The sequence below is a fragment of the Carcharhinus amblyrhynchos genome, unplaced genomic scaffold (assembly GCF_965287045.1).
Source record: "Carcharhinus amblyrhynchos unplaced genomic scaffold, sCarAmb.v2.hapA scaffold_73, whole genome shotgun sequence".
NCBI lineage: Eukaryota > Metazoa > Chordata > Chondrichthyes > Carcharhiniformes > Carcharhinidae > Carcharhinus > Carcharhinus amblyrhynchos.
In genome coordinates, this window is record NW_027649813.1 from 316,229 (window position 1) to 343,647 (window position 27,419).

Below are 27,419 nucleotides of genomic sequence, written 5' to 3' on the forward strand. Positions count from 1 at the left end.
TGGCTCGGGGAGCGACAAGTTCTGGAGCACAAGTCTTCAGTACTAATGTTGGAATGTTATCAGGCCCCATTGCATTTGCAGTATCCAGTGCCTCCAACTATTTCTTGATATCACGTGGAGTGAATCGAATTGGCTGGTGACTAGCATCTGAGATGCTGGGGACCAATGGAGGAGGCCGAGGTGGATCATCCAGTCCGCACTTCTGACCGAGGATTGCTGCAAATATCGTTGGTGCGATTGCTGCCTTATCGTCGGTGCAGGCTCGATGGGCCGAATGGCCTCCTTCTGCACCGATTCTATTCGATGATTCTATTGCTTATTAATATTGCAAAAAGAAGTGACCTATGAATTCACAATGAACAGTGCAGATATTCTCTACAGTAAGCACTGCAGCCAGTGAAGCGGGTTGCGTTGTTCTTCATGGTGCTGAATTTCATGTGTGCTGTTAGAGCTACGCTTTACCAGGTAAATGGACAGTATCACTTCACAATCCTGATTTGTGCCTTTTATAGGGGGGCAAACTTTGGCAGATGAGTTACCTACTGAAGTATTCCCAGCCTCCAAACCTGTCCAGCAGTTTATATATGATCCGCCCAACTCTGTTTCTGGTCAATGACACCACAGGTTGTTAATGGTGAGGGACTCAGTGCTGGCGATGCTGCTGAATAACAAGAGGCGTTGCTTAGATTCTCTCTTGTTGAAGATGTTCATTGCGTCATATTTAAGTTACATGAATGTTACTCACCATTGATCATCCCAATTCAGGGTGTTGTCCAGTTCTTGCCGCATGCAGACACAGACTGTTTCAGTCGCTGAGGAGCTGCGATTGGAACTGAGCACTTCGCAATCATCACTTCACTAATATCGGAGAGAAGCTCAGTGAAACTCTCCGCCTGGTGTCTGGAAGCCATGGGGAGTTTCAGCACTTTCTCATTCAAATTGCTGAGGTCACATTTCTGTGAGTGAATCCCGCCCCTGTTCTGTTCAGCTCCCTGCTGTATGACTGTATTTACCCTGCAGTGAGTTAAAGTTATATATCAGACATTAACAGACCCAATCCTTAATACATCATAAAATACAGGAAGCACTCAACATATCAGGCAGCATCAATAGAGAGAGCCACAGAAATCACTTTTCAAATCGATCGCCTTTCATCGGAACTGGAATATTTTACAGAGTAAATAATTTCTCAGCAAGGACAGTGTGGGGGAAAAGGGCGGAGAATAACAACAGGGAAAGTCCTATGAAATGGTGCAGAACAGGAGAGGTTAAATGTCTAAAGGTGTAACGGTACAAAGTATAAGAGAATGGGGAATGGGACTGGTGAAGAAGCATAAGGTGGTTCCAGAGCAGTGTTAATGGTTACAGCAGAATGGTAACGGTGGTTAGAATCTAAAGTTCCTGAATTCAATGCTGAGGCTGAAAGGCTGGAAAGGGCAGGATGGGAATATTCCTAATTCCTGTCAGGAACAACTAACACTGCATTACCAGAGCTGTGCATAAGCGGCTGTTGGAAAGGAAGATGTGTCGATGTCCTTTTAGAAACGAATACAGTTGTTAACAGTGAACTCAGTAAATTAAGATTAATAATTATTTAAGAATACACTTTCGATGGAACATATCGGGATCATAGTAGATTTTATGCTGTTCAGTGACTCTATGATCCTCTGTGAAGTCTAACGAGGTCCATGGAGAGAGTTCAGTGTCCAACATTTCATCCGGCAGAATGAATCCTATTGCGATTTTCACCAGCTGAACCGACAAACCAGGAGTGCAGTAGATTGGAGTTGACTTGTACAAGTCAGAGTCTAGATGCCAAGGCTGACAGCGACCCTGTTCAGATCCTGATTTCCCCAATCACTTGCTCTCCACTATTACCGTTGTTAAATCCTCGAGTTAGCACAACAATTTATATTTAAATATTTTTATTGCGGATTTCAAAGCCAATTAATTCTAGCAGCATAGATTGAATTATTGCACAATTTCAGTGTGTAAATCCACCTCGTCGAATGGTGAGCTCATGTTTTTCAGACAAAAAACGAACTCCATATACAACCTGTGCGGTATAAAATCATCTTGTAATCCAAGCCTCCCTATCAATGTACCAACTCTCTCTCCCTCAACCATTCCATGTGACGGCGAGTTCCACATTCTCCCCATTCTCTGTGTGAAGAAACTCCGCCAGATATTGGAGGAGAGATTCCTCTTCAAAGTTCAAAGCAAATTACTGCGGATGTTGGAATCTGACGAAGAGACATCCAGACTCGAAACGTTAGCTCTGTTCTCTCTCCACAGATGCTGTCAGACCTGCTGAGATTTTCCAGCATTTTCTGTATTTACTCCGCCATCAGCTAATGTTTCTCTGGGTCAGGGTCCCCGGGAGGGATTCATAAGCATTTATAAAACCGCAAGTTATTCTTTCTAGAAAATGTACCAAACTTCACAGATCGAACCCTCTAAATATCTTCCCTGTAGCTTTTGTGTAAATTTCTCTTTGACATTTATAGTATTTGATGTTTTAATGTGAGCGGCTGCAGTCATGAACACAATTCAGTTTCTGGATCTGGATCTCACACCGGGTTTCACCAGAATGGTTTTAATCGGCAGCGAGTTCAGACTGAAGAGAAATGTAATGGAATCTCGATCCCGCTCATCTCTCCCTCCTTTCTCCCTCACGCTCTCCCTCTTTCCACTGTCAACATTTCAGGGAGCCCAACCCCCATCACCACCACCCCCCCACCCACCCCCCACCCCCGACAGGGCTCAATGATTACCCACCGTTATCCTCTAGACCGCGCCAGTTTTTATCTCCAGTGTGAAAGTGGTGAGGACATGGCCCGCTCTGTAATAATAATTCCCTGAGTGCTGCAGTGAACTTCATCGGGAAATAGCTGAACTGAGGATGTGCGGCAGGAACACCGAAACTGAAAGCGGTTTGAATCAGGAAGTGCTGGGTATGGACATGGCTTCCAGACAACAGCTCCAGAGTTTGACCGAGGAGACAATTTGTCCCATTTGTCTCGATTTCTTCACCGACCCGGTAATACTGGATTGTGGACACAACTTCTGCCGCTCCTGTATCACCCAGAGTTGGGAAAAGAAGGAGATAAACTCCTGCCCGGAATGTAGAGAGGAGTTTCCAGAAAAAAACCTCAGGGTAAATCGGGCCTTAGCGAATCTGGCCGAGAAAGCTCGACAATTGAAGCTGAATCCGAAAGAGAAGGAAAGTAAACTTCACTGTGAGAAACATCAGGAAGAACTGAAGCTGTTTTGTGAAACTGACAAGAAATTGATCTGTTTGATTTGTAGAGATTCGCGGGAACACAAATCCCACAACTTCCTGCCCATTGATGAAGCTGTTGAAATCTGCAAGGTAAATGGAAAATATTTTATAAGACGATAATTTTATCACATTTTCAACATCCAGCACTTTCATTCTGTGATTTTGTTTTCTCCCAATCCCAGGATCAGCTGAAATCTTCCTTAGATTCTCTCACAGAGAAGAAATTGGCTGTTCTAGAAACACAACAGAAACAGAAAGGGAAGATTTCTGAAGTTAGGGTAAGGTCTCCCTGTGCTGATTTTCTGGGATCTCGGTTAGTTTTGTTCCCTTTATCGCAGGACATTAATTATGTCTCACATTTCATTGAGTAGGAACAGTCGAGCAGTCTGCACACTCACATCACATCCGAGTTCACTAAAATGCACCAGATTCTCACTGAGAAAGAGCAGCGATTACTCAGAGATCTCAGGGAAGAAGAGGAGAGGATTCTAGAACCGATGGAGAGAAACCTTCGAGAGATTCAGGAGAATTTAAATTCCATTGAGGAGAAACTCTCAAAGTTGCAGAAACAGATGGAGCAAAAAGACGAGCTGATATTTCTGAAGGTGAGGGAATATATTGTGGCTCAGTTCAGGGAAACTTCACACTAAACAACTGATGGAGGGACATGTGATGTGCTGTTTCTGTATGATGTGGGAGCTGGTGGACTCCAAGGTACTTCCCAGTGACCATGTCTGCAGTAAGTGCTGGTTGCTTGAAGAGTTGAGCTTCAGACACTGAGACTCATCGGGGAGGGGGAGTGTAACCTGGATAATGTGTTACAAGAGAAAGTCAAACCCCCTAAACTGACTAACTCTGAGGGTCAGGAATAGGAGGGGGTTGCTGAGGGAAGGAAGGGTGAGAGGAAGGAGGGGGGAGTGGGGAGGAAGGGGGGAGGTGTGGGGAGGAAGGGTGAGAGGAAGGAGGGGGGTTGGGGGGATGAAGGAGGGGGGGACCCAAAAGCCTCAGCCCCTGAATCTGCACAACAGGTTTGAGATTCTTGTCCCCAGTGTGGACAAGAACGAGGGCTGCAAGGTGGACGAGCAAACTGCCCACGGTACAGTGGTGCAGACAGAGGTCAAAGCAGAAGAAGTAAAGAGGAATGTAGTAGTAATTGGGGATAGTGTGGTTAGGGGTATAGACACTGTCTTTTGTGACAAGGATAAAGAATACCGAAGGGTGTGTTGTCTGCTCGGGTCCAGGATGTCTCATCTGGGCTGCAGAGGAACCTGGAGTGGGAGGGTGAGAATCTGGTCATCGTGGTTCATGTGGGTGCCAACGACATAGGCAAAATAGGAACTAAGGATCTGCAGAGGGAGTATGATGTTCTGGGAACCAAATTAAAAAGCAGAACCGACAAGCTGGTTATCTCTGGATTACTACCTGAACCACGTGCAAATTGGTGCAGAGTAAACAGGATTAAGGAGATGAATGTGTGGCTCAGGGATCAGTGCTCTTCCATGTTGAACACCACTTAGGTAGGGCATTTCAATGTCCAGCACCAACATTGGCTCACAGTACCACTGCTGGCTGAGTAATAAAGGATAGATCTACCAGATTAGCCATGTGACTGGTGGTGAAATAAGGAACAAAAGCAAAAACATCTATTTGAACTCACTCTCACAAATCTACCAGTCACAGATGCATCTGTCTATGTCAGTACTGGTAGAAATGATCACCACGTAGTTCTTATGGAGAGAAAGTCCCAGTTTTACACTGAGAACAGCTAACATTGTGTTTTGTGGCATGACCACTCTGTTAAATAGAATGGATTTAGAACAGATCTAATGGCTCAGGATCCTTGAGACACTGAGGGCAATCATCAGCAGCAGAAATGGATTCAACTACTATCTGTAACCTCATGGCCTGACACATCCTTCTCTTTCGCATTACTCATAAGCCAGGAGACTAACCCCAGTGCAACAAAATGGGTGGAAGAGAATGCCAAGGGCACTACCTACAAATAAGAAACTAACCTGGTGAAGATGCAACACAAGTCAACATGCATGCCAAACAGTAGAAGCAGCATGCTATAGATTGGACTAAGTAATCCCACAACCAACAGATCAGATCAAAGCTCTACAGTCCTGGCATGTTCAGTCATAACTGGTGGTGAGCAGTTAAGAAACTAACCAGAGAGGGAGGCTCCTCAAATATACTCAGTGATGGGAGAGCTCAACATGTCAGTGCAAAAGTCAAGGCTGAAGCATTTGCAACCATAATTAGCTAGCAGTTCTAAGTGGTTGATTCATCTCACCTTCCTCCTGATCATATCACAGATGCCCGTCTTCAGCCAATCTGATTCACTCCATATATCAATAAAAAGCAGGAGGCATTGGATACAGAAAATGCTGTGGGGTCTAACAACATCCCAGCTGCACATAAGACTTGTTCTCCCTAGCTAGCAGCATCTTTAATCAAGCTGTTCCAGGACAGCGACAAAACTAGCATCTCCTTGACAACCAGGAAAATTATGCAGGTATATTCTGGCCATAAAAAGCAGGACAATTCAGCAAATTATCACCCCATCAGTCTAATCAATCATTAGCAAAGTGATTAAAGCTGTCACCCTCAGTGCTACCAAGTGGCCCTCACTGGAACTTAGAAGAATGAGAGGGGATCTCATAGTAACAAATAAAATCCTGATGGGACTGGACAGGTTAGATGCGGGAAGAATGTTCCCAATGTTGGGGAACAGTCGAAGAATAAGAGGTCAGCCATTCAGGACTGAGATAAGGAAGAATTTCTTCATTCATAGAGTCGTTATCCTGTGGAACTCTCTACCACAAAAAGCTATTGGGGCCAGTTTATTGCATATGTTCAAGAGGGAGCTGGATAAAAAAAAAGGAAACAAAAAGAAGTCGGTCCACTTCGTGTCCAACAAGGGGCATACACGCGATGGGTCGTACTGGGGCTGCTCTTGGTTGTTCGAGATTGGCCTAGTGCTTCATGTCGTTAGTGTGTGCCTAAACTGGACAAGACGACAGCTCAGTGACTATCGGTGATTGCTGTGCAGACACATGGATTTGGGCCGGTGTCTGTGGGAGTTTGCGCATTCTCCACGTGCTTGCGTGGGTTTTCTCCGGGTGCTCCGGTTTCCTCCCACACCCCAAAGATGTGCTGTTAGGCTGATTGGCAGGAATAAATTGTCCCTAAATCAGTTTTCCCTCAATCTGGATGGCCATAAAACATTAGATAGGGGTCATGGGTAGAGAGGTGGTGTTGAGATGGCAGCGTGGGCTCGTTGGGCCGAAGGGCCTGTTTCCCGGGCTGATTTTGTTCTTTGTTCTTTTGTTCTTTGAATGGATTTGAATTTATGGGGCATTGGCACCAGTATTGGGGCAGATGGGTTCTGTTCAGATGGGATGGTCTTCGTCTGAATCATGCCGGGACCAGAGTCCTGTTGAATCGTATAACTAGGACTGTAGATAGGGCTTTAAACTAATTGCGGGGGGCGGGGGGGTGGAATTATAAAATCTAAAGTAAAGGAGAGGGTACTTGTGCAGGTAAATGTTGAGGATGTTCCACGAATAAAAAGAGTAGGGGGCATGAGAGAGGTTAGTAGCATTTCTACAAATAAGGTCCAAATAAAAGCTGGTATAAAGACACTTTACCTGAATGCATGAAGCATACGGAACAAAGTGAATGAGCTCATGGCACAAATCAGCGCAAATGGATATGATCTAGTGGCCATTACGGAAACATGGTTGCAGGGTGACCGGGACTGGGAGCTGAATGTCCAGGGGTATCAGGTGTTTAGGAAGGATAGACAGGAGGAAAAAGGGGGCGGGGTAGCTCTGTTAATTAAGGATAATATCAGGGCGGTAGTAAGAGAAGATATAGGCTCCAAAGAGCAGAATGTGGAATCGTTGTGGATGGAGATAAGGAATAGTAAGGGGAGGAAGACGATGGTGGGTGTGGTCTATAGGCCCCCAAATAATAACTTTGAGGTGGGGTGGGCAATAAGCAAGCAAATAATTGATGCGTAGAGAAACGGAACAGTGATAACTATGGGGGATTTTAATCTGCATATTGATTGGTTAACCCAAGTCGGACGTGGTGGGCTTGAGGAAGAGTTCTTGGAATGCTGTCGGGATAGTTTCCTTGAACAGTATGTAACAGAACCTACGAGGGAGCGAGCTATCTTAGATCTGGTGCTGTGTAACGAGGCAGGTAGAATTAGGGATCTTCTTGTGAGGGATCCTCTTGGGACGAGTGATCAGAGTGTGATTGAATTTCTGATGCAGATGGAGGATGAGAAAGTAGGGTCCCGAAACTGTGTCCTCTGTTTGAACAGAGGGGAGTATGATAGGATGACAGCGGAATTGGCAAATGTAGATTGGGGGCACAGATTGGTTGGTAGGACGGATGAGGAACAGTGGAGGATTTTTAAGGAGATCTTTTATGGTACTCAGCAGAAATATATTCCAATGGTAAAGAAGGACTGTAGGAGAAGGGTTAACCAGCTGTGGTTATCTAAGGAAATGAAGGAGAGTATTAAATTAAAAGCTGATGCGTTCAGAGCGGCTAAAAATAGTGGGTGATTAGAAGATTGGGAAAGATTTAAAAATCAACAAAGAATGACGAAGAAGGTGATAAAGAAAGGAAAGATAGAGTATGAAGCTAAACTAGCTCTAAATATAAAAAATGACAGTAAAAGTTTTTACAAATATATGAAGGAGAAGAGATTGGCGAGAGTGAATGTTGCACCCTTGGAGGACGAGAGGGGGAATTTAGCGGTGGGCAATGAGGAAATGGCTGAAGCTTTAAATAAGTTTTTTTGCCTCAGTTTTCATGGAGGAGGACACGAATAGTTTGCCAGATATTAAAGATAGAAGGATGGTAGGAGATGAGGGCCTTAATGTGATCACTGTCACTAGAGAGGTAGTGCTTGATAGACTAACAGGACTGAAGGTAGACAAGTCCCCGGGACCGGATGGAATGCATCCCAGAGTTCTGAAAGAAATGGCAGAGGTGATAGTGGATGCATGAGTAATTATTTATCAAAATTCGCTGGACTCTGGGGAAGTGCCAGAAGATTGCAAAACGGCTAATGTTACGCCGCTGTTTAAAAAAGGTAGCAGACAAAAGGCAGGGAATTATAGGCCGGTTCGTTTAACGTCTGCAGTTGGAAAAATGTTAGAATCTGTCATCAAAGAAGAAATAGCGAGGCACCTAGAAAAGAATGGTTTGATCGAGCAGATGCAACACGCATTCATTAAGGAGAAGTCGTGTTTAATGAATTTATTGGATTTCTATGAGGATGTGACTAGTGCGGTAGACAGAGGGGAACCGGTGGATGTGGTGTTTTTAGATTTCCAAAAGGCGTTTGATAAGGTGCCTCACAAATTTTGCTGCAGAAGGTTAGGGTGCACGGAGATGGGGGTAAGGTGTTAGCGTGGATTGAGGATTGGCTGTGTGATAGGAAGCAGAGAGTTGGAATCAATGGATGCTACTCTGGTTGGCAGTTGGTGACTAGTGGAGTGCCACAGGGATCGGTGCTGGGGCCTCAACTGTTTACCATTTACATAGATAATCTGGAGGTGGGGGCTGAGTGTAGGGTGACGAAATTTGCTGATGACACGAAGATGAGTGGAAAAGCAAATTGTGTGGAGGGTGTGGAAAGTCTGCAGAGGGATCTGGATAGGCTAAATGAGTGGGCGAGGACCTGGCAGATGGAGTATAATGTTAGCGAATGTGAGGTTATCCACTTTGGTAGAAACAATAGTAGGAGGGATTATTATTTAAAAGGTAAAAAGCTGCAGCATGCTATGGTGCAGAGGGACCTGGGGGTCCTTGTGCACGAATCACAAAAAGCCAGTCTGCAGGTGCAGCAGGTGATCAAGAAGGCAAATGGAATGTTGGCGTTTATAGCGAGGGGGATAGAATATAAAATCAGGGAGGTTTTGCTGCAACTGTACAGGGTACTGGTGAGGCCGCAGCTGGAGTACTGTGTGCAGTTTTGGTCACTGCACTTGCGGAAGGATATATTGGCCTTGGAGGGAGTGCAGAGAAGGTTCACTCGGCTGATACCGAAGATGAGGGGGTTAGCCTACGAAGAGAGAGACTGAATAGACTGGGTCTGTACTCATTGGAGTTTAGAAGGCTGAGGAGGGATCTGATAGAGATGTATAAGATAATGAAGGGAATAGATAGGTTAGAGGTAGAGAGATTCTTCCCACTTAGAAAGGACAGCAGGACTAAAGGGCACAGCCTCAAGATAAGGGGGGGATGCAGTTTAGATCAGAGTTGAGGAGGAACTTCTTCACTCAAAGGGTGGTGAATCTCTGGAATTCTCTGCCCGTTGAAGTGGTGGAGGCTACCTCGCGGAATATATTTAAGTCACGGGTAGATAGGTTTCTGATAGACAGGGGAATTAAGGGTTATGGGGAGAAAGACGGAAAGTGGAACTGATCCACTTCAGATCAGCCATGATCTTATTGAATGGCGGGCCAGGCTCGAAGGGTTAGGTGGCCTATTCCTGCTCCGACTTCTTATGTTCTTAACTGTGAAATTCATATAGAATTTACTGAAAAATACTAACCGAATTGAACAGAATTTTGTGTCCCTTCCTGAATGGTTTTCCTGCTGTCTCTGAACTAATGGATCCCACACGATCTGCAGATTTCTGGGAATTCCTGTCATTTCCTGAGAATGTGTTTTCTTCAGCTTCAAACTTGCTTTGTGATTATTTGTGTTTCCCAAGTTTAATTTTCTCCTGGAACTCCCATTGTAATCCAGTTCCAGTTGCATGTTGTGAGTGTGTGGGTATGTCTGGTACGGTGTGTGAGAGTCACTGTGTCTGTGAGCGGGACTGATGTTCAATTCCAGTTTATTTGACTCTCCACAATCTTCCTTCCAAAATGCATCACTTTACATTTCCGTGTGAAATCTCGTCTGCTCTGAGTCTGCTCATTTCACCAGCCTGTCTAACTGCTCCTGAAATCTGTTACTGTCACCCTCACTGTTCCTGATTCATTTCTTTCAGGAGGAAGCTTGTCGGGAGAGAAGGTAGGACATGTTCTTTACTGAAATCCACTATTTGTTAAAATAAACTTAGTAAAGTATCATTTTTGTTTATTTATTCGTTGTTGTCACAACATTAAATAATCTGTCATTGGGCCATGGAAATTTGGTGTGTAGTTCATGGACCAGAGTTTAAAAATAACTGCCTTTATTACAATGATTTTATATAACTGCTACAATATTGTAATAAACAAGCGGGAGGTATAATTGATACAATCCGGTTCACAGGCCAGAAGTGATCACTTGCCCGATGTTGGCTGTTAGTGTCTGTGACCTTCCTACTGACCCCGAGAGAGCCACACGGTCCATGTTCCCAAGCAGTGGGTCACCCATATCCCTGCATGGAGCCTGACCAACCCGAGAAAGTCTCACGTTAAAGAGGGGAAACAGATTCTAATTTTATACTAAATACAAACTGGTTCTGTGTCCTTAAACACAACAGTAATGACTTGTATTTATATAGTGCCTTTATCGTAAATTAGTACCTCAAGGAGTTTCCCAGGAGTGTTATAAAGTAAATTGACACAGAGCCAAATAAGGAAATATTAATCCGGATGGCAAGAGGTGGATTTCAGAGAGCGTTTCGAAGGAAGAAAGAGAATTAGAAAGATAGAAAGGATCAGGGAGAGAATTCCAGAGCTCAGGACCTTGGCAACTGAAGGTCCAACTCCCAACAGGGAATGACTGAAATCAGAGATCTTCAAGGTGCCAGAAGTAGAAGAGAGCAGGATTCTGGGGGAGTTGTGACTCACCTGATGAAGGGGTAGTGCTATGAATGCTAGTGGCTTGTGCTACCAAAGAAACCTGTTGGGCTTTAACCTGGTGTTGTGAGACTTCTTATAGAGTTGTGGGGTCCAGGGATTGCAGAATTGGATTTTCAGCTTTGGGATGTTCTACAAACTTTATTTATAATACAGCAAGTGGACAGACTAAATGTTTGTCAATTCCTGCAGTGTGTGATGGGCTGTTGTCAGATTTTGAACCTTTTTCAGGACATGACTGTTTCCATTCTCTGCTCTTGAATTTATAAGTTATCTTTTTCAATTAAAAAAAACAAGATTACCATTTCACTTTGGATATTTTCTTGCATCTCTTTTTAACGTTTACAGGATTAGTGATGGTGAGCGCAGACTCTCAGTATTTGATGCCGCCCTGTCTATCAAGAAGTTCAAATACCTTTTTCAGTGCACAGCTTGGAGAGAAATGATGAAACCCAGTATTCCCGGTAAAAATCTTATATTCATTTTCCTGATTACCAATACAGTTGTGAAGAAACTAAACAGGCTTTAAGGTCCCAGATTAAATATTCACATTTCCACTCTATGAATTTGATTAGAGGCTCAATCCATTCTGAGGGCTGATCTTCAGAACAAAATCACTGTCCAGTTTCCCACTGCTTTGCACTGTGGGAAAATGTTCTGTGATTCCTGAAAAGGGGACAGGGGACAAGAATCCCTCATGATAAACAGTGGGGGTGAGAGAGAGAAAGGAACAGTGAGCAAGAGTAAGAAAAATAACTCATCTCCTGGTCAGAGAGAAATCATCAAAAGCTGCCTTCATTCTCGCAGGAGCAGTGCAATAATTTTGAGAAACAGTCAGTGTTTGAATGTAGAAAATGAGAAAACCAGTTTCCAAACCACAAACTCACTGGAACAGCGTTGTGATAATGATGTCGCTTGCAGTTTATAGAGCAGGAAACAGAGCATCATTTCCAAAGGGGTTTCCAGTGGTCCCTTTAAGACCTGTGATTAGTCCATTCTACAGATTGTTCCTCTCGGTGAGGCATCGCCATTCAATTGAAGATCAAGATTGTATAAGAACATAAGAAATAGGAGCAGGAGTAGGCAATCTAGCCCCTCAAGCCTGCCCCGCCATTCAATAAGATCATGGCAGAACACAGAAATGGCTGAGATCCTCAGTCAATGTTTTGCCTCAGTTTTCACAACGGAGCACGCTACCATCCCAAAAGATACAGAAAATGCAGAGGTCATAGAAAGGGAGCAACTTGGAACGATCCTCATCATTAGAAAAAGGGACATAGGAACATGGGAATATGAGTAGGCCATTCATCCCTTCAAACTCACTCCACCATTCAATAAGATCATGGCTGATCTGTGGCCTACCTTCATATACCTGTACTAGGCCCGTGTACCTTGATACCCCTGCTGAATAAAAGTATCTCAGACTTAAAGTATGGTGGCACAGTAGCACAGTAGTTAGCATCACTGCTTCACAGCAGAAGGGACCCAGGTCCAATTCTGGCCACAGGTCACTGTCTGTGTGGAATTTGCACATTCTGCCTGTGTCTGTGTGGATTTCCTCTGGGAGCTGTGGTTTCCCCCTACACTCCAAAGATGTGCAGGTTAGGTGAATTGGCCATGTTAAGTTGCCCCTTAGTATCATGGAGATTAACAGGCAAAATAAGTAGGGTTACAGGGATAGTTGTTGATGCAGACTTAATGGGCCAAATGGCCTCCTTCTGCACTGTAGGGATTAAAATTAATAATTGATCCAGCATCCACCACTATTTGAGGGAAAGGGTTCCAAACATCCACCTCCCTCTCCATGTAGAATTGTTTTCTAACATCTCTCCTGAACAACTTGATTCTAATTTTTAGATTATGGCCCCTGGTTCTAGGCCTTCAACGAGTGGAAATAGCTTATCCTTATCCACCCTGACCTTCCCTGTTAATATTTTGTAGACTTCTATTAAATCACCCCTCAACCTCCTGAATTTGAGAGAATAAAGGTCAAATTTTTCGAAACTATCCTTGTAACTAAACCCTTGAAGCCTAGGTTCCATTCTTGTAAACCTGCTTGGAACTTCCTCCATGGTCAAATCATCCTTCTTAAGATATAATGTCCATACTCCCAGTGAGGTCTAACTAAGGTTTTAGACAACTGAAGGGGAAACCTTTGACAAATTTGCTTGAGTTCTTCAAAAATGTAACAAGCAAAATGGATCATGATGATCCTGTCGATGTAGTATAACTGGAGTTCCAGAAAGTATTTGATAAGGTGCCACACAAATGGTTCGTTCATCATGGGATGAGGGATAATTTATTATTTTTGATAGAACATTGGCAAACAAGCAGTTAGCAGAAAGTCAGGATAAATGGGTGATTTTTGAGTTGGCTCGTTGTAACTATTGGGGTGCCAAAGGGTTCAGCCCTCGGACCCCAACTCTTTATAATGTATATTAACCTCCCGCATTCAGGGAATAGTGGATACCACAGCCAAATTTTCAGATGACACTAAAATAGATGGGAAAGTAAGTTGTGATAACAAAAGAAGAAATTTATAAATGGGTAAGGAGAGTTTAAGTGAATAGGACAAAATTTGGCAGATGAGATTAAAGTGAATAAGTGTGAAGTTATCCATTTTGATAGGAAAAATACAAAGGCAAATGATTAGCGACCTGGGTGTCCTCATGCACAAATGGCAAAAAAACTAGGATGAAGGTATAGCAGGTAATAAGGAAAGCAAATGGAATCTTCATATTTATTGTTAAAGGTATAGAACATAACAGTAGTGAAGTGTTATTGCTCTTGTGTAAAGCATTTGTGAGACTGCACTTGTGTACAGTTTTCGTGCCCTTTCTTGAGGAGGGATGGAATTGCATTGGAGCTGGTTCAGAGAAGGTTCACTCGCTTGATTCTGGAGATGAAGGGTTTGTCTTACGAAGAGAGGTTAGCCAGTGTAGGCCGGTTCTCTCTGGAGCTGAGAAAAATGTGAGAATATACAATTGAGGTATACAAGATGCTAAGGGGCATTCACAAAGCAGACTCAGAGCAGATGTTTCCTCTTGTGGGGCGATTTAAACCAAAAGCTGACAGTTTTAAGATATGGGGTGGCAGATATAAAACACAGACGAGGAGAAATTATGGGGGCGATTCTCCCTTTGCAATGTGCTCGATTTTGGTGGGTTGGGTTGGGAGATGCATGAGTCGAACTTTTCACAGGTACCCCAGAGTGTTTACGACCCGCACGCATCCCCTAACCGGGAAAAAATGGGCCGCCGGGAGAGCACTGAAAACTGTCCAACCACTGATTTCCATCACTTACCATACTTTGGAATGCCATTATCGGGATCAACGTGACAATCTCCACCCAGGTTAGCATCTCCCACCTCTTTGGTGCGATGTCACTTTGACACAAATCAGAGTAGATATATAAAAGACCTGGTGTGGCAGCCTTGAACTGGCGTCAGGAGGTAAGCACAGCGTACAGAGTGTGAGGGACGTTGTAGGCAGGCCCTGGAGATGCTTGGTGGGCTTCTTCCTGCTGCCTTCAGATGTTGGTCTGTGATATCTGGGTTGCGGGCAGGGGTGCTTCTATTTTCTCAGGGTGAGGGTCCCTGAAGGAATCCTGCTCAGCCTTTCCCTCCAGAGCACTGTGCAGTGGCATTGTCTTGCTGTGGGCTATGGTCAGGGGTTACACTGAGTGCTGGGAGAGGAGTGCACCATGTGCTGACTGAGGCCTAACCAGATGAAGCAGTTACTGCTCCAGGCTGGTGTGCCGAGGTTCAGACATGGACTGCACGGAATCTGCTGTTACTGGGCACACATCTGCTAATGATTTGCAGTCTGTCCCAGCCCTTTGCTGTTTGTAATATATATAAATGATTTGGATGAAAATGTAACTGGTTTGATGAGTAAGTTTACAGCCGACACAAAGGTTAGTGGATTTGCAGATATCGATGAGGACCATCAGAGGATACGGCAGGATATCGATCAGTTGGAGACTTGAATGGAGATGGCAGGTGGAGTTTAATCTGGAGAAATGAGAGGTAATGCATTTCGGAAAGTCTAATACAGATAGCAAATATACACTAAATGGCAGATCCCTTCAGAGTATTGATAGGCAAAGGGATCTGGGTGTACAGGTACACAGGTCACTGAAAGTGGCAATGCAGATGGAGAAGGTAGTCAAGAAGGCATAAGGCATGCTTGCCTTCATCGGCCGGGAGACGAGTTTAAAAATTGGCAAGTCATGTTGCAGCTTTATAGAAGCTTCGGCTGCACTTCGAATATAGTGTTCTGATCGCCACACTACCGAAAGGATGTGGAGGCTTTGGAGAGAGCACAGAAAAGATTAACCATGATGTTGCCTGGTATGAGGGCATTAGCTATGAGGAGAGGTTGGAGAAACTTGGTTTGTTCTCACTGGAACGACAGAGGTTGAGGGGCGACTGATAAAAGTCTACAAGATTATGACAGGCATGGACAAAACTTTTTCCCAGGATGGAAGAATCAATTACCATGGGCACAGGTTTAAGGTGCAAGGCGCAAAGTTTAAAGTTTAAACAAAACGTACGAAGCAGATTGTTTTTTTACGCAAAGTAGTGGGTGCCTGGAACTTGTTGCTGGGGGAAGGTACTGGAAGCAGATATCGTCGTGACTTTTAAAGGGCGTCTTGATAAATACATGAATAGGATGGGAATAGGGGGATTTTGTCCCCAGAAGGGTCGGGGGTTTTAGTTCAGTCGGACAGCATGGTTGGTGCAGGCTTGGAGGGCCAAAGGGCCTGTTCCTGTGCTGTAATTTTTTTAGTTCATTGAAAGGGTTCCACTCCCTAAATGTGCAGATCATATGTGACCATCGAATGGAGACCATGCAGGTCGATGCATGTCATCCAGGGAGTGTCAATGACAGTTTTGTGCTCAGGCAGTCGGACATCCCCGGCCTCTTTGAAGACCGGCCCAGGCTACCAGGATGGCTACTGAGCGACAAAGGTTACCCACTGAGGTCACGACTGATGACACCTGTGCGGAGGCCTGAGACCGAGGTGGAGACCTGCTACAACGAGACCCATGCAGCGCCCATGTAGAGCAGTGCATCATCCTGCTGTTTGGACCACTCTGGGGGGGGTCTCCAGTTTGACCCTGTGTGTGCCTCACACATTATAATTATCTGCTGTGTGCTGCACAACATCACCCAGCAGCAGGGAGACCAGCTGGAGCAGGAGGAGGAAGAGGAGGAGGATGAGGGGCAAGGGGGCAAAGTGGTCGTCCCACCATATGAGGAGATGGAGGAAAGAGGATGGAGGTGATAGCAGGTGCCCGGCCGGGAAGGGCAGCGAGGGACGTCTTGATTACAGCCCGCTTCACCGAGCTGGTGCTGTGCAGTGAGGGGGCTGCAACCACCACACTCCAGGAGCAATTGCAGCCGCTATTCCCCCTCCAAACAGACCTGGGCCCTCAAACCGCCAAATCACCCTTCCACAGCCTCTGTTAACCCACCACCATATCCCCCCAGAAAGATCCAAACCTGTTAATGTGCCTGGGCTGGCAGTGGTTTGTTTGTCTTGGTTGAAAGCTGGAGGATGATGACCACTCGCTGTTGTGCACACTGGGATCCTGCCCCTGGGGCCACTCAAGCCTGATCCCTAACCTCTACTCTGAATGCACGCTGCCACCCTGGCCCAAGTAGCTGTAAGGGTTGGGGAGACATGTTTGTTGGGCAATTGGGGGATGGGGGTGGTGGAGGGGCTCACTTGCACTCAGAGTCTGGTGGGTGTTGGAGAAGGTAGGACAGGCACTCTCTAACATGTGGCTGAGTCTCCAAGCACCTCTATGCAAGGGAATGGGGACAACTCTGCACTTTGGGGTGGGGTGGGGCAGGGAGGTGTGGAATTAGAGACACATTAGTCACAGCTGTGAAGTGCAAATAAAAGTTTATTGTGCTCTTAACGTTTGTGATCAATAAACCCTGACTACGGATAACCTTCACCCATGTTCTGTTAGTGAACTAGAACTTTCTAACTTTCTGTGGTCTACTGCTGCTTCTATGTGCGACCCCAGGATGCACACCAGAGGTGGAGGTGTCCAGCAATGATGCACACCCCGTTGCCTGTGATGCCCTTGGCGGGTGTCCTCTGGGTGGCCGGGACCTGGAGAGCCCCAGCTGACAAGCGCTGGCACTATTTTGGTGCCACCCTGTTCTTCTAGCTGGCCCTGAGATGCCCCGGTGTGCGGAAGGGGGGGAAATCAGAAGGACTCGGGATGTCTGGGATCACTTGGGTGGAAGGCCCCGGCATGGGCCCCAGCCCTCCCTCCTCACTTGTGGGACCCAGAGGCCCCAGGGACACTCCATGGGACGCCTGGGTAGCTGGACTGAGCTCCAGGAACTCCGCTATCACCTGGCCGTGCCAGTCCTGGAGGCTCAGATGCGTCTCCCCATGATCTGTGATCTCTCAGTTCCGGCCCTCTGAGACTGGGCCAAGCTCTGGAGCCCCTCCACTGCAGCATTCTGTGAGCAACCCAGGCTCTGGAGCCCCTCAGCAGTAGCCCTCTGACGCTGGGCTAAGTTATCGAGGCTCACAGGCACGGCAAACTGTGTCTCCAGAATGCCAGTGAGAGTCCCAGCCATGGCCAACAGTTTTCCAACACCCATGGCTAAGAAAGGCTGTGCCTCCTGGATGGCGTCAACACCCTCGCTCGTGGTCTGCTGTGTCTCCAGGATGTCCTGGACCCTGTCACCCATGAGGACAGACCCCTGGGTCAGACTTTCCACTGTGGTCACAACCCTTGCAATGTTGGCCTGGTTCACACACTGTGTCAGCACCACCTCCTGCAGCAGCACTTTGTTGGACTCCCCTAAACAGCCTTGCAGTCGCAGCATGGTTGCTGACAGCCCTTCCACAACCCTTCGTGTTTCCTGATGCATCACCACCAGCCTTGGCCCCGAGGCTCGGCATCTGGCTTGAGGACAGCTGAATCCTCACCTCTGGCTGACCTCTATGTGCCTGAGCCCTAGGATGTGCATCAGTGTCTGTGATGTGCTCACCGGATAGTGACCCAGAAGCCTCAACACTAAAGCTACCCACTGTGGTGATAGTCTCTGTATTCGTGGGTTGTGTGGTAGATGCCGGTGCCGTTTCAGTGGTGCTGTCCTCAGAAGATTCTTCAAAGTCTCCCTCCAAGGTATTCTCCAGGGGGATCGTGGGCAGTTTGCTCCAGAACAGCGGAAGCGGGGGTGGTGGTGGGATCACCAATACCCAAACGGCCAGGTTCCTCTGGGTCCAAAACTGCAAAAAAAACACACATTAGGGGAAGGGAGGTCAAACATTGTAAACAGCATCACACTTATTTCAAAGAGGAGTTACGTTGAGGGCTATGCTTCTGCTCACTTGCAAACTGGATGCCGACCTGGCTGTCCGCCCCTTGGACGAGGCGCCTGGCTGGGGAAGAGCGACTGAATTCTCTCCTCCATGGCATCAAGCAGGCGCTCTTGGTCAGCCTCAGTGAATCTTGGGGCTGATTTCTTCAAGTATATCTGGATAAACTATCTCCCCCTGCCAACTCCACGGTACGCTCTTCAACGCTGGTCAGCTGCTGCAGGTCAGGCACACCACCACCACTCTGTGCCCTCACGTAGCGGTTATGCTTTTCTGCTGTAGGAGCTTAAGGTGTCTCGCAAGCATTAATATATTCAAATGTGTGGTGTGTAATGTGTGCCTGTGTCTCGGGAGTTTTGTGCTGGCAGTTGAGGGGAAAAGGGTCACCACTGAAGGGTGCTCGTTGAGGGGTGAGAGGAAGGGGTTAGATTCTGTCCCTGGGGGAAGGGGGCCTTGTTGAATGCTCGCACAGGGTTTGAGATCTGTGCCAAGAAAGTGCGGAGTTCCAAGTGGGATGGTCACTCACCCTTGCTGCTCAAAGAAGGTTGTACAGTTTTTTCTACCCCTGTCGGCCAGAGCACAGTGTCAGGCTCCAGGCATTCACCACTTCTGCCACCTCCTCCCACAATGCCAATGGTGACTGCACCCCTTGGACGAGGTGCCTGGCTGGGGAAGAGCGACTGAATTCTCTCCTCCATGGCATCAAGCAGGCGCTCTTGGTCGGCCTCAGTGAATCTTGGGGCTGATTTCTTCAAGTATATCTTTGTGGTGTGATTAGTTGTGTGTCCATTCCTGCAGTTTATATACAGCTCTTGGAGGGTGGCGGTTGCAGGGACTTTGGCCAGTCAAGGGAGAGTTGGCAACAAATCCTTGTGAGAAATTTTAAAGGCTGCTTTCAATTGAATGTTATGCGTCCCTCGGGGTGCTGATTGACTGCCATTCAATAAGCCGCTGTGTCCTGGGGGAGGTGCATTACTCAGAGCTCCGAATTAATAAGCTGCTGTGTTCAGGGCAGGTGCAATACTGAGGACTCCCATTCAAGAGAGGGAATGCTCGCAAGCTGGGATTGTGTATGGTAGAACAACGCAAGTTCTCTGCAGGGCAGCAGTGAGGTCAGCATGTTCAAGGAGTGGGGTATCCACATTATCCAGATCCGCGGGGCATGGGGTGAGTAGGTAGCAATGTCAGTGCGAGGGGAGGGGTGGGGGGGCAGGGTGTGCAGTGATGTCTGTACAGCGGGGGTGGGGGGGGTATCGATGTCTGTAAGGAAGGGGCAGCAATGTCTGTGTGGTGGGGGAGGGATGTTTGTATGGGGAGGGCAGCGATGTCTCTCTGGGGGTGGGGGTGGGGGTGGGGGAGGTGGTGCAGCAAAGTCAGTAGCGGGTGGGGTTGCCAGTGATAAGGCCGGTGATGTCTGTATGGAGATTGTCTCTGCGGGGGAACTGGTTTGGGGGCCACCAATGAGGCCAGCAATAACTGTCGGGGTGGGAGGGTGTTGTGGGGAGCAGCAGTGTTTGTAGGGGGGCTGTGGGGGCAAGCAATGTCTGAGGGGGTTGGAGGGCAGTGCTGGGAGATCTTTTCAGTGATCTCCCAGAGATGTGCACATGCACAGATTCCCGCTCATCCTACAGATTTCAGGCTGTTTGGTGTGAGTATGCTGTGCCCCACAGCATTTAATGATATTCATCATTGTGATCCCTGCAATGCACTGAGTGTGGGAGATTCAGGTCTGAAGTTGCACTGAACAGACAGTTGTGGTTTAAACCAGTTTTCTCACCAATTCCCTCACAGACATCGCAGGCCTCATCGCTGACCCCTGAAACCATCCCACAGACATGATCGGGACAGATTTTTAATTAGTTTGGCATTGAAGGGGCAGGAAAGTGGAGTTGAGGCTGAGACAAGATTAACCAGGATTGTATTAAATGGCGGAGCAGGTTCGAGAGGCTAAATTGCCTACTCCTGCTCCTAATTCTTATGATTTATACTCTCAGTAAATAACAGGGATTTCAAATTAGATCCAAGAACTAAAACATGATTGTTCCTATTCTGGACACTATCAAATATTAAGGTTTCATCCAAGATCGTAACAAATTTAGGGTTTGGTCTGGTCTGGTATTGTACCAAGAGAAAATGCAGAACCCTAGCGTGCAGAGGGAGCTGGATGTCCTGGTGCATAAATCATAAAAAGTTAGTCTGCAGGTCCAGCAAGTAATTAGGAATATAGATAGGACGTTAGTGTCTATTGCAAAGATACCCAGGTATAAAAATATGCAATTGTTCCTGCAGGGGCACAAGACCTTAGTGAGACCATATCTGGAGTAATGAGTACTATTTCTATCCCCTTCTAAGATCATGAGACCATAAGATATGGGAACAGATGGAGGCTATTTGGCCTATCAAGTCTGCTCTGCCATTTAATGTTACCATAGCTGATCAAACAGAGGCGTTTTCTCCTCACTTATGTCTTAAATGGGTGACCCCTTACTCTGAGATTATGCCCTCTTATCCTAGACTCTGCCACAAGGGGAAACAATGCCTTAGTGTCTGTCCTGTCAAGCCTGCAGAGAATTATATAAGTCTGAATAAAGTCCCCTCTCAATCTTCTAAACTCCAATGAGTACAGGTCCAACTCACTTACCCTCTCCTCATGAGAAAATGTCTCCATACCTGGAATCAATCTAGTGAACCTTCTCTGGACTGCCTCCAATGCCAGTATATCTTTCCTTGGATAAGGGGACCAGAATTGCTGTTGTCTAACTAGTGCCTTGTATAGATCGCCCTATTTTTATACTCCATTCCCTTTTAAGTAAAGATGAACATTCCACTTGTCTTTCCGAATACCTGCTGAACTTGCATGCTAGCTTTTTGTAATCAATGCATGAGGACCCAGAAATCCCTCTGAGCTGCAGCTTTCTGCAGTCCTTCTCCATTTAAATAATATTCAGCTTCTTTATTCTTCCTATCAATGTGCATAACTTCACATTTTCTTACATGATATTTCATCTACCAAATGTTTGTCACACAGCAAACCTGTCTGTTTGTAGACTCTTTGGGGATGACATTACCATTATGCCCCACCAGCTGATGGGCGGAGTGAGCTGGTAAGATTGCCAGAGAGCTGAGAAGTCAGGTTCACACCCGGTTTCTCACCTCACGCGATCTTACCGGCACCGGGCATCAGGCTCGATAAATCTCGCACCTGGAACAGATGCAAGGTTGAATGCATTATTTAAATTTATTGTAATACTAATTTAAACAGAATAAGCAAGCCTGGGATAGAATTATCTGGGATCACTTGCCTGTGTGGCCACACGCCAGTGAGGATCATGTATTGTCCCCCATCAATCTCTCCTTCTTACCTCAGTATTTTCCACTATCTCTCTCGCTACGTCACACAATCAATCTCTCTGCCAAGCACTTAGCTTTCCCTCCCACTCTCTATCCCCATTCTCCATCCACTCTCCCAGTTGGCCCCTTCCCATGCTCTTATTCATTTTCACATACATTCTCCTCCTGCCCCTCCTCCTCAAAGAACAGTAAGACCAATAGGTTACATTGGGAGAGCCATTTGAAGAGCAGGTGGGTGTGGAGGGGGTGTTTCAGGAAGAGGAGAGACAGATGGAGAGGTTAAAAGAACTCTGCTCGCCCCCAGCCCAGCAACACATACTACCCCCATTCCCCACCACAGCTCGCCAGGAACTCACACTTCCCCTTACACGGTCCCCGAACAACACACACTCCCCATCCCCCCACACTACCCGCATTCCATCACAGAACTCACCATCACACACTTCCCACATTCCCCAAACCACAGACCCGCAGCAACACACACTCCTTCTATCTCCCCAGTACCCCTGCAATGCACACTCACCACATTACCCCCCCGCAGCTCCCTAGCAAAACATACTCCCCACATCGCCACCCCCCCCCCCTTTCACAAGACCACCAGCAACACAGCTGTCCTCATTTCCCCTCCACTCACAAACACAAACCTAGAATCCATGCAGTCCAGGCCTCAAACAGCACTTCTTAACAAATTCTGAGGCTGCAGCACTGCCATTTCAGAGAGTTTCCAGCCCATTCCCCGCCAGCAACAGCCCTTGCTGCTGCCAGCACTAGGACCCAGATTCAGCAATAAGACCCAAGATCAGCACTCAGACTTGGGTCAGCATTGAGAATCCAAAGTCGAACCCCGTGAACAGCATCAGCCTCTCACCGCACTCCAAAATGCAACCTGTACAGCATGAAACAACCTCCCCCCCACCCACACAGAGCCATTTGAAACCTGAGACTTACCTCCTCACTCACCCTCTCTGCTATCTGAATGCAACTGGTGTTTTCCTCATTGATTCCAACTGCAGCAAATAAGCTGGGATGATTCAGAGTGAATTTTGTTAACTACATTGTGATGAATACAAATGATGCAAATTGATGCAAAATGATCCATTTTGTGCAGGCTCCCGATTGTGCCAATTTTTTTGGTGGTAAAATGGGAATGGGTGCAAAAATGGGCTCCATTCCAGCTAGTCATATCATGCCAGATTTTATGACATTTTTCCAGCACAAAACGGCCACAATGAGGTTGTTAAATTCTGCCTATACACTCCACATCTTCATATTGTTCTCTTACAGCCTGCCACAATATCTGCCACCCAGTTGCTGTCTATACACTGTATCTAAAACCTTCAGGCTCTGACTTGCCCTCTTCCTCATGTTGCTCTCATTCTCGCTCTTCATGCTCCTGCTCGCTCTGTTTGCTGCCCTGTTTTCCCTCTGCCCACTTCAGTGCTCCATCTCCTTCTCTTCCTCCTCCCTTCCTCCTCACATCTCCTTTCTGCTCTCTTCCCACTCCTCTCCCCTCCCTCTGTTCCATGCACCGGGGAAGTGCCGGAAGATTGGAAGATGGCGAATGTTATGCCGTTGTTTAAGAAGGGTGCCAGGCAAAAGGTGGAGAATTATAGACCTGTTAGTTTAACGTCTGTTGTAGGTAAAATGTTAGAATCCGTCATCAAGGAGGAAATAGCGAGGCATCTTGAGGGGAACTGCTTGATAGAGCAGACGCAGCACGGTTTCGTTAAAGGGAAGTCGTGTCTGACAAATTTACTGGAGTTCTACGAGGATGTGTCTCGGGCGGTGGATAGAGGAGAGCCGGTGGATGTGGTCTTTCTGGATTTTCAGAAGACGTTTGACAAGGTACCTCACAAGAGGTTATTGCAGAAGGTCAGGGGGCATGGAGTTGGGGGTAGGGTGTTAGCGTGGACAGAGGACTGGTTGTCAAATAGGAGGCAGAGAGTGGGGGTCAATGGGTGCTATTCGGATTGGCGGATGGTGACTAGTGGAGTGCCCCAGGGGTCGGTGCTGGGGCCTCAGATATTTACCATTTATATAGATGATCTGGAGGAGGGAACCGAGTGTAGGGTGTCGAAATTTGCTGATGACACCAAAATTGGTGGAAAGACAAATTCTGCGGAGGGTGGGGAGAGTCTACAGAAGGATCTAGATAGGCTGGGCGAATGGGCCAGGAAATGGCAAATGGAATTTAATGTTGGCAAGTACAAGGTGGTCCACTTTGGTAGGAATAATGGTAGGAAGGATTATTACTTACGTGGAGAAAAACTGCAGCAGGCGACGGTGCAGAGGGACCTCGGGGTCCTTGTGCATGAGTCGCAAAAACCCAGCTTGCAGGTGCAGCAGGTGGTCAGGAAGGCGAATGGGATGCTGGCCTTCATCGCGAGGGGGATTGAATATAAAAGTAGGGAGGTCTTGCTGCGGCTGTATAGGGCATTGGTGAGGACGCAGCTGGAGTACTGTGTGCAGTTTTGGGCGCCGCACTTACGCAAGGATATTTTGGCCTTGGAGGGAGTGCAGAGGAGGATTACTAGGCTGATGCCGGAGTTGAGGGGGTTGAGCTATGAGGAGAGGCTGAATAAATTAGGCTTGTACTCGTTAGAGTTTAGAAGAATGAGGGGAGATCTCATTGAGACGTATAAGATGATGAATGGGATGGATAGGATAGAGGTGGAGAGACTCTTCCCGCTCAGAAAGGATAGTAGGACTAGGGGGCACAGCCTCAAGATAAAGGGGGGGCGGTTTAGAACGGAGTTGAGGAGGAACTTCTTCACTCCTATTTCTTATGTTCTTATATTCCTGCTGTTTCTCCCCTCCCCCTCACAAACCTCTCTCCTCTCTTCCTCACTCCTCACACTGTCTCGCCTCCCCACCCGCTCTCTCCAAATCACTGACTGTGTTATTTTAACTTTCCCCGAGCTCCAGCCTCTCTGACTCTGGATCCGAACACAGCGAATCCCCGGCTCATCCTGTCTGAGGACCGGACCAGTGTGAGATTCGGAGACAAACGGTAGCCGCTCCTTGACACCCCGGAGAGGTTTGATTCCTGGCCCTTTGTCCTGGGATCAGAGGGATTCACATCAGGGAGACATTACTGGGAGGTGGAAGTGGGGGAGAAGACAGAGTGGATTCTGGGAGTGGCCCGAGAGTCCGAGAAGTGGAAAGGGGGAATCTACCCGAGCCCTGAATCCGGATTCTGGATGGTGTGGCTGAGACCCAGAAGTCGTTATTTTGCCCTCACCTCCCCCTCACCGACCCGCCTCACCCCGAGTGAGAATCCCCGGAAGATCGGGGTTTCCCTGGACTATGAGGGTGGACAGGTGTCATTTTACAATGCGGACAACATGTCCCATCTCCACACTTTCACCCACACTTTCACTGAGAGAATCTTTCCCATCTTTAATCCGGGATGGAATATCGTCGGGGAAAACCCGGCGCCGCTGACAATCTGCGGGATTAAAGGTCTCTAACAGATCCATCCCATAATTTCACACCGTCTCCCTGCCTCCTGCCAGCTGTAAACTGATGTAACCTGTTCATATTGTGGTTATTATATAGAATTATAATTTACATTGGGGGCTCCATGATTACATTTGTAAAATGATTCTTCAAATAAAACAATCTGAGAACCACTGGAATAGAAACAGTTTTTCTCAAAGATTCCACAGTTCATCATTAAATCCAAGAAGCAGAAACTCAACATGTTGTTTGTGTCTGTCACTGAGTGAGGGAGGCGGGATTCCGGGGAATGGAGACGCCGATTGGCCGGAGCTCCTGTCACTCTGAATGAGGAAGGCGGGATTCCTGGACTTCGTGAGTCGATTGGTCAGTTCACCTGTCCATCCAAACAAAGAGACGGCCCTCGGGAAAGTCTGGGAGCTGATTGGCCTTAACGCCTGTCATTCAGAGTGAGGATCGGGTTTCCTTGGACATGGCAGCCTATTGGTCAATGCAGCCGTCATTCAAAGAGAGGTGTGGCCAGCCGCAGGGTGGGGAAGCGGATTGGTCAAGATCCCTTTCATCCAGAGTCAGGGGCGGGTTTCCTGGGAACCGGAATCCGATTGGACAGCGTCCTGTCACTCAGACTGAAGGGGAAGCGTCTCGGAAAAATGTCAGTTGGTGGCTGTATCTGCCATTTATAGTGAGTAGTCTTACAACACCAGGTTAAAGTCCAACAGCTTTATTTGGTAGCAAACGCCACTAACGTTCGGAACGGTGACTCACCTGACGAAGGAGCAACGCTCCGAAAGCTAGTGGCTTGTGCTACCAAATAAACCTGTTGGCCTTTAACCTGGTGTTGTGAGACTTCTTACTGTGCTTACCCGAGTCCAACGCCGGCATCGCCACATTATGCGGTTAATTTATACCGTGGGAGGCGGTTCCGGGGAATGGCCAAGTCGATTGGCCGAGGTTCCTGTCAATCAGACAAGAGAGAGTCATTTCCTTGGCATCCGGAATGGGAAAGTTCCTGCCACTGAAACGGCGGGAGGCGGGTTTGATGTCCTTGGAAGGCAATTGGTGAATCCTCCTGTCTCTCTGCGCCAGAAGCACAGCTTTCCGGGAAATCTGTAAGTGGATTGGTTTAAGTGCCTGTCAGTCACAGTTGGAAGGCGGGTTTTTAAATTGTTTGTTGGTGGAATGGTCAGACCAGCTGTCATTCATGAGTCGCCATTCACCTGACGAAGGGGCAACCCCGAAAGCTAGTGAGTTTACTATCAAATAAATCGGTTGGACTGAAACCTGGTGTTGTCAGACTTTTTACTGTGTTTACCCCAGTGCAACGCCGGCATATCCACATCATTCATATTGAGGGGCCGGATTCCGAGCAATGGATTGGTCGGTGTGACTTATTGACCTGAGAGGGAGGCGGATCCCCTGAAGCTGGGAGACGATTGGTCAATGCTGCTGTCACTCAGCGTCGGATTGGCGGTTTTCCGGGAAATGAACGAGCCGATTGGTAGCCGTGCCTGTCACTCAGACCGAGGAGGTGGGCTTCCGGGATACCTGTTAACGGATTGGCCGGAGCTCCAGGCACGCATGGAAAGGGAGGCGGGTTTGCTGAGCTTTGGAAGGTGATTGGTTCGTTCTCTCGTCACTCTGGGCGAGGAATACCGGTTTCCGGGGATTCTCTATTAGGATTGGTGAACTCCCCTGTCAGTCAGAGTGCGGGAGGAGGGTTTTTGTACAACCGTAAATCCGATTGGTCAGATTCTCGGTCACTCAGGAGGATTTCCGGGGCGTGGCTTTGGCACTGAGGCGGTGAGTTTGAGGTTGCATCCTGTTGTGCGGGGATTTAGAGTCGGTGGTGTTTTGATTTATTATTGTCACATGTATTAGTGTATAGTGAAAACTGTTGTTTCTTGCGCGCTATAAGAACATAAGAAATAGGAGCAGGAGTAGGCCGTCTAGCCCTTCGAGCCTGCCGCGCCATTCAATAAGTTCATGGCTGATCTGTTGTGGCTCAGTTCCACATTCCCGCCCTCTCCCCATAACCCTTAATCCCCTCTCTTATCAAGAACCCATCAACCCGCTTCTTAAAAATTTTTATCGAGGCAGCCTCCACCACTTCAACGGGCAGAGAATTCCAGAGATTCACCACCCT

General features: G+C 47.2%; 1 protein-coding gene across 1 annotated transcript in view; it reads left to right on the plus strand.

The window, feature by feature from the left end:
- The first annotated feature begins 2,950 nt into the window (after nt 1-2,950).
- LOC145337768 (uncharacterized) overlaps nt 2,951-27,419 on the plus strand; it is a 48,308-nt gene continuing 23,839 nt past the window's right edge. The window contains 6 exon segments of the mRNA XM_080182614.1: nt 2,951-3,373; nt 3,466-3,561; nt 3,655-3,888; nt 10,311-10,333; nt 11,458-11,573; nt 24,737-25,279. Coding sequence (XP_080038740.1) covers nt 2,957-3,373; nt 3,466-3,561; nt 3,655-3,888; nt 10,311-10,333; nt 11,458-11,573; nt 24,737-25,279 — 1,429 coding nt within the window. The 5' untranslated portion in view covers nt 2,951-2,956.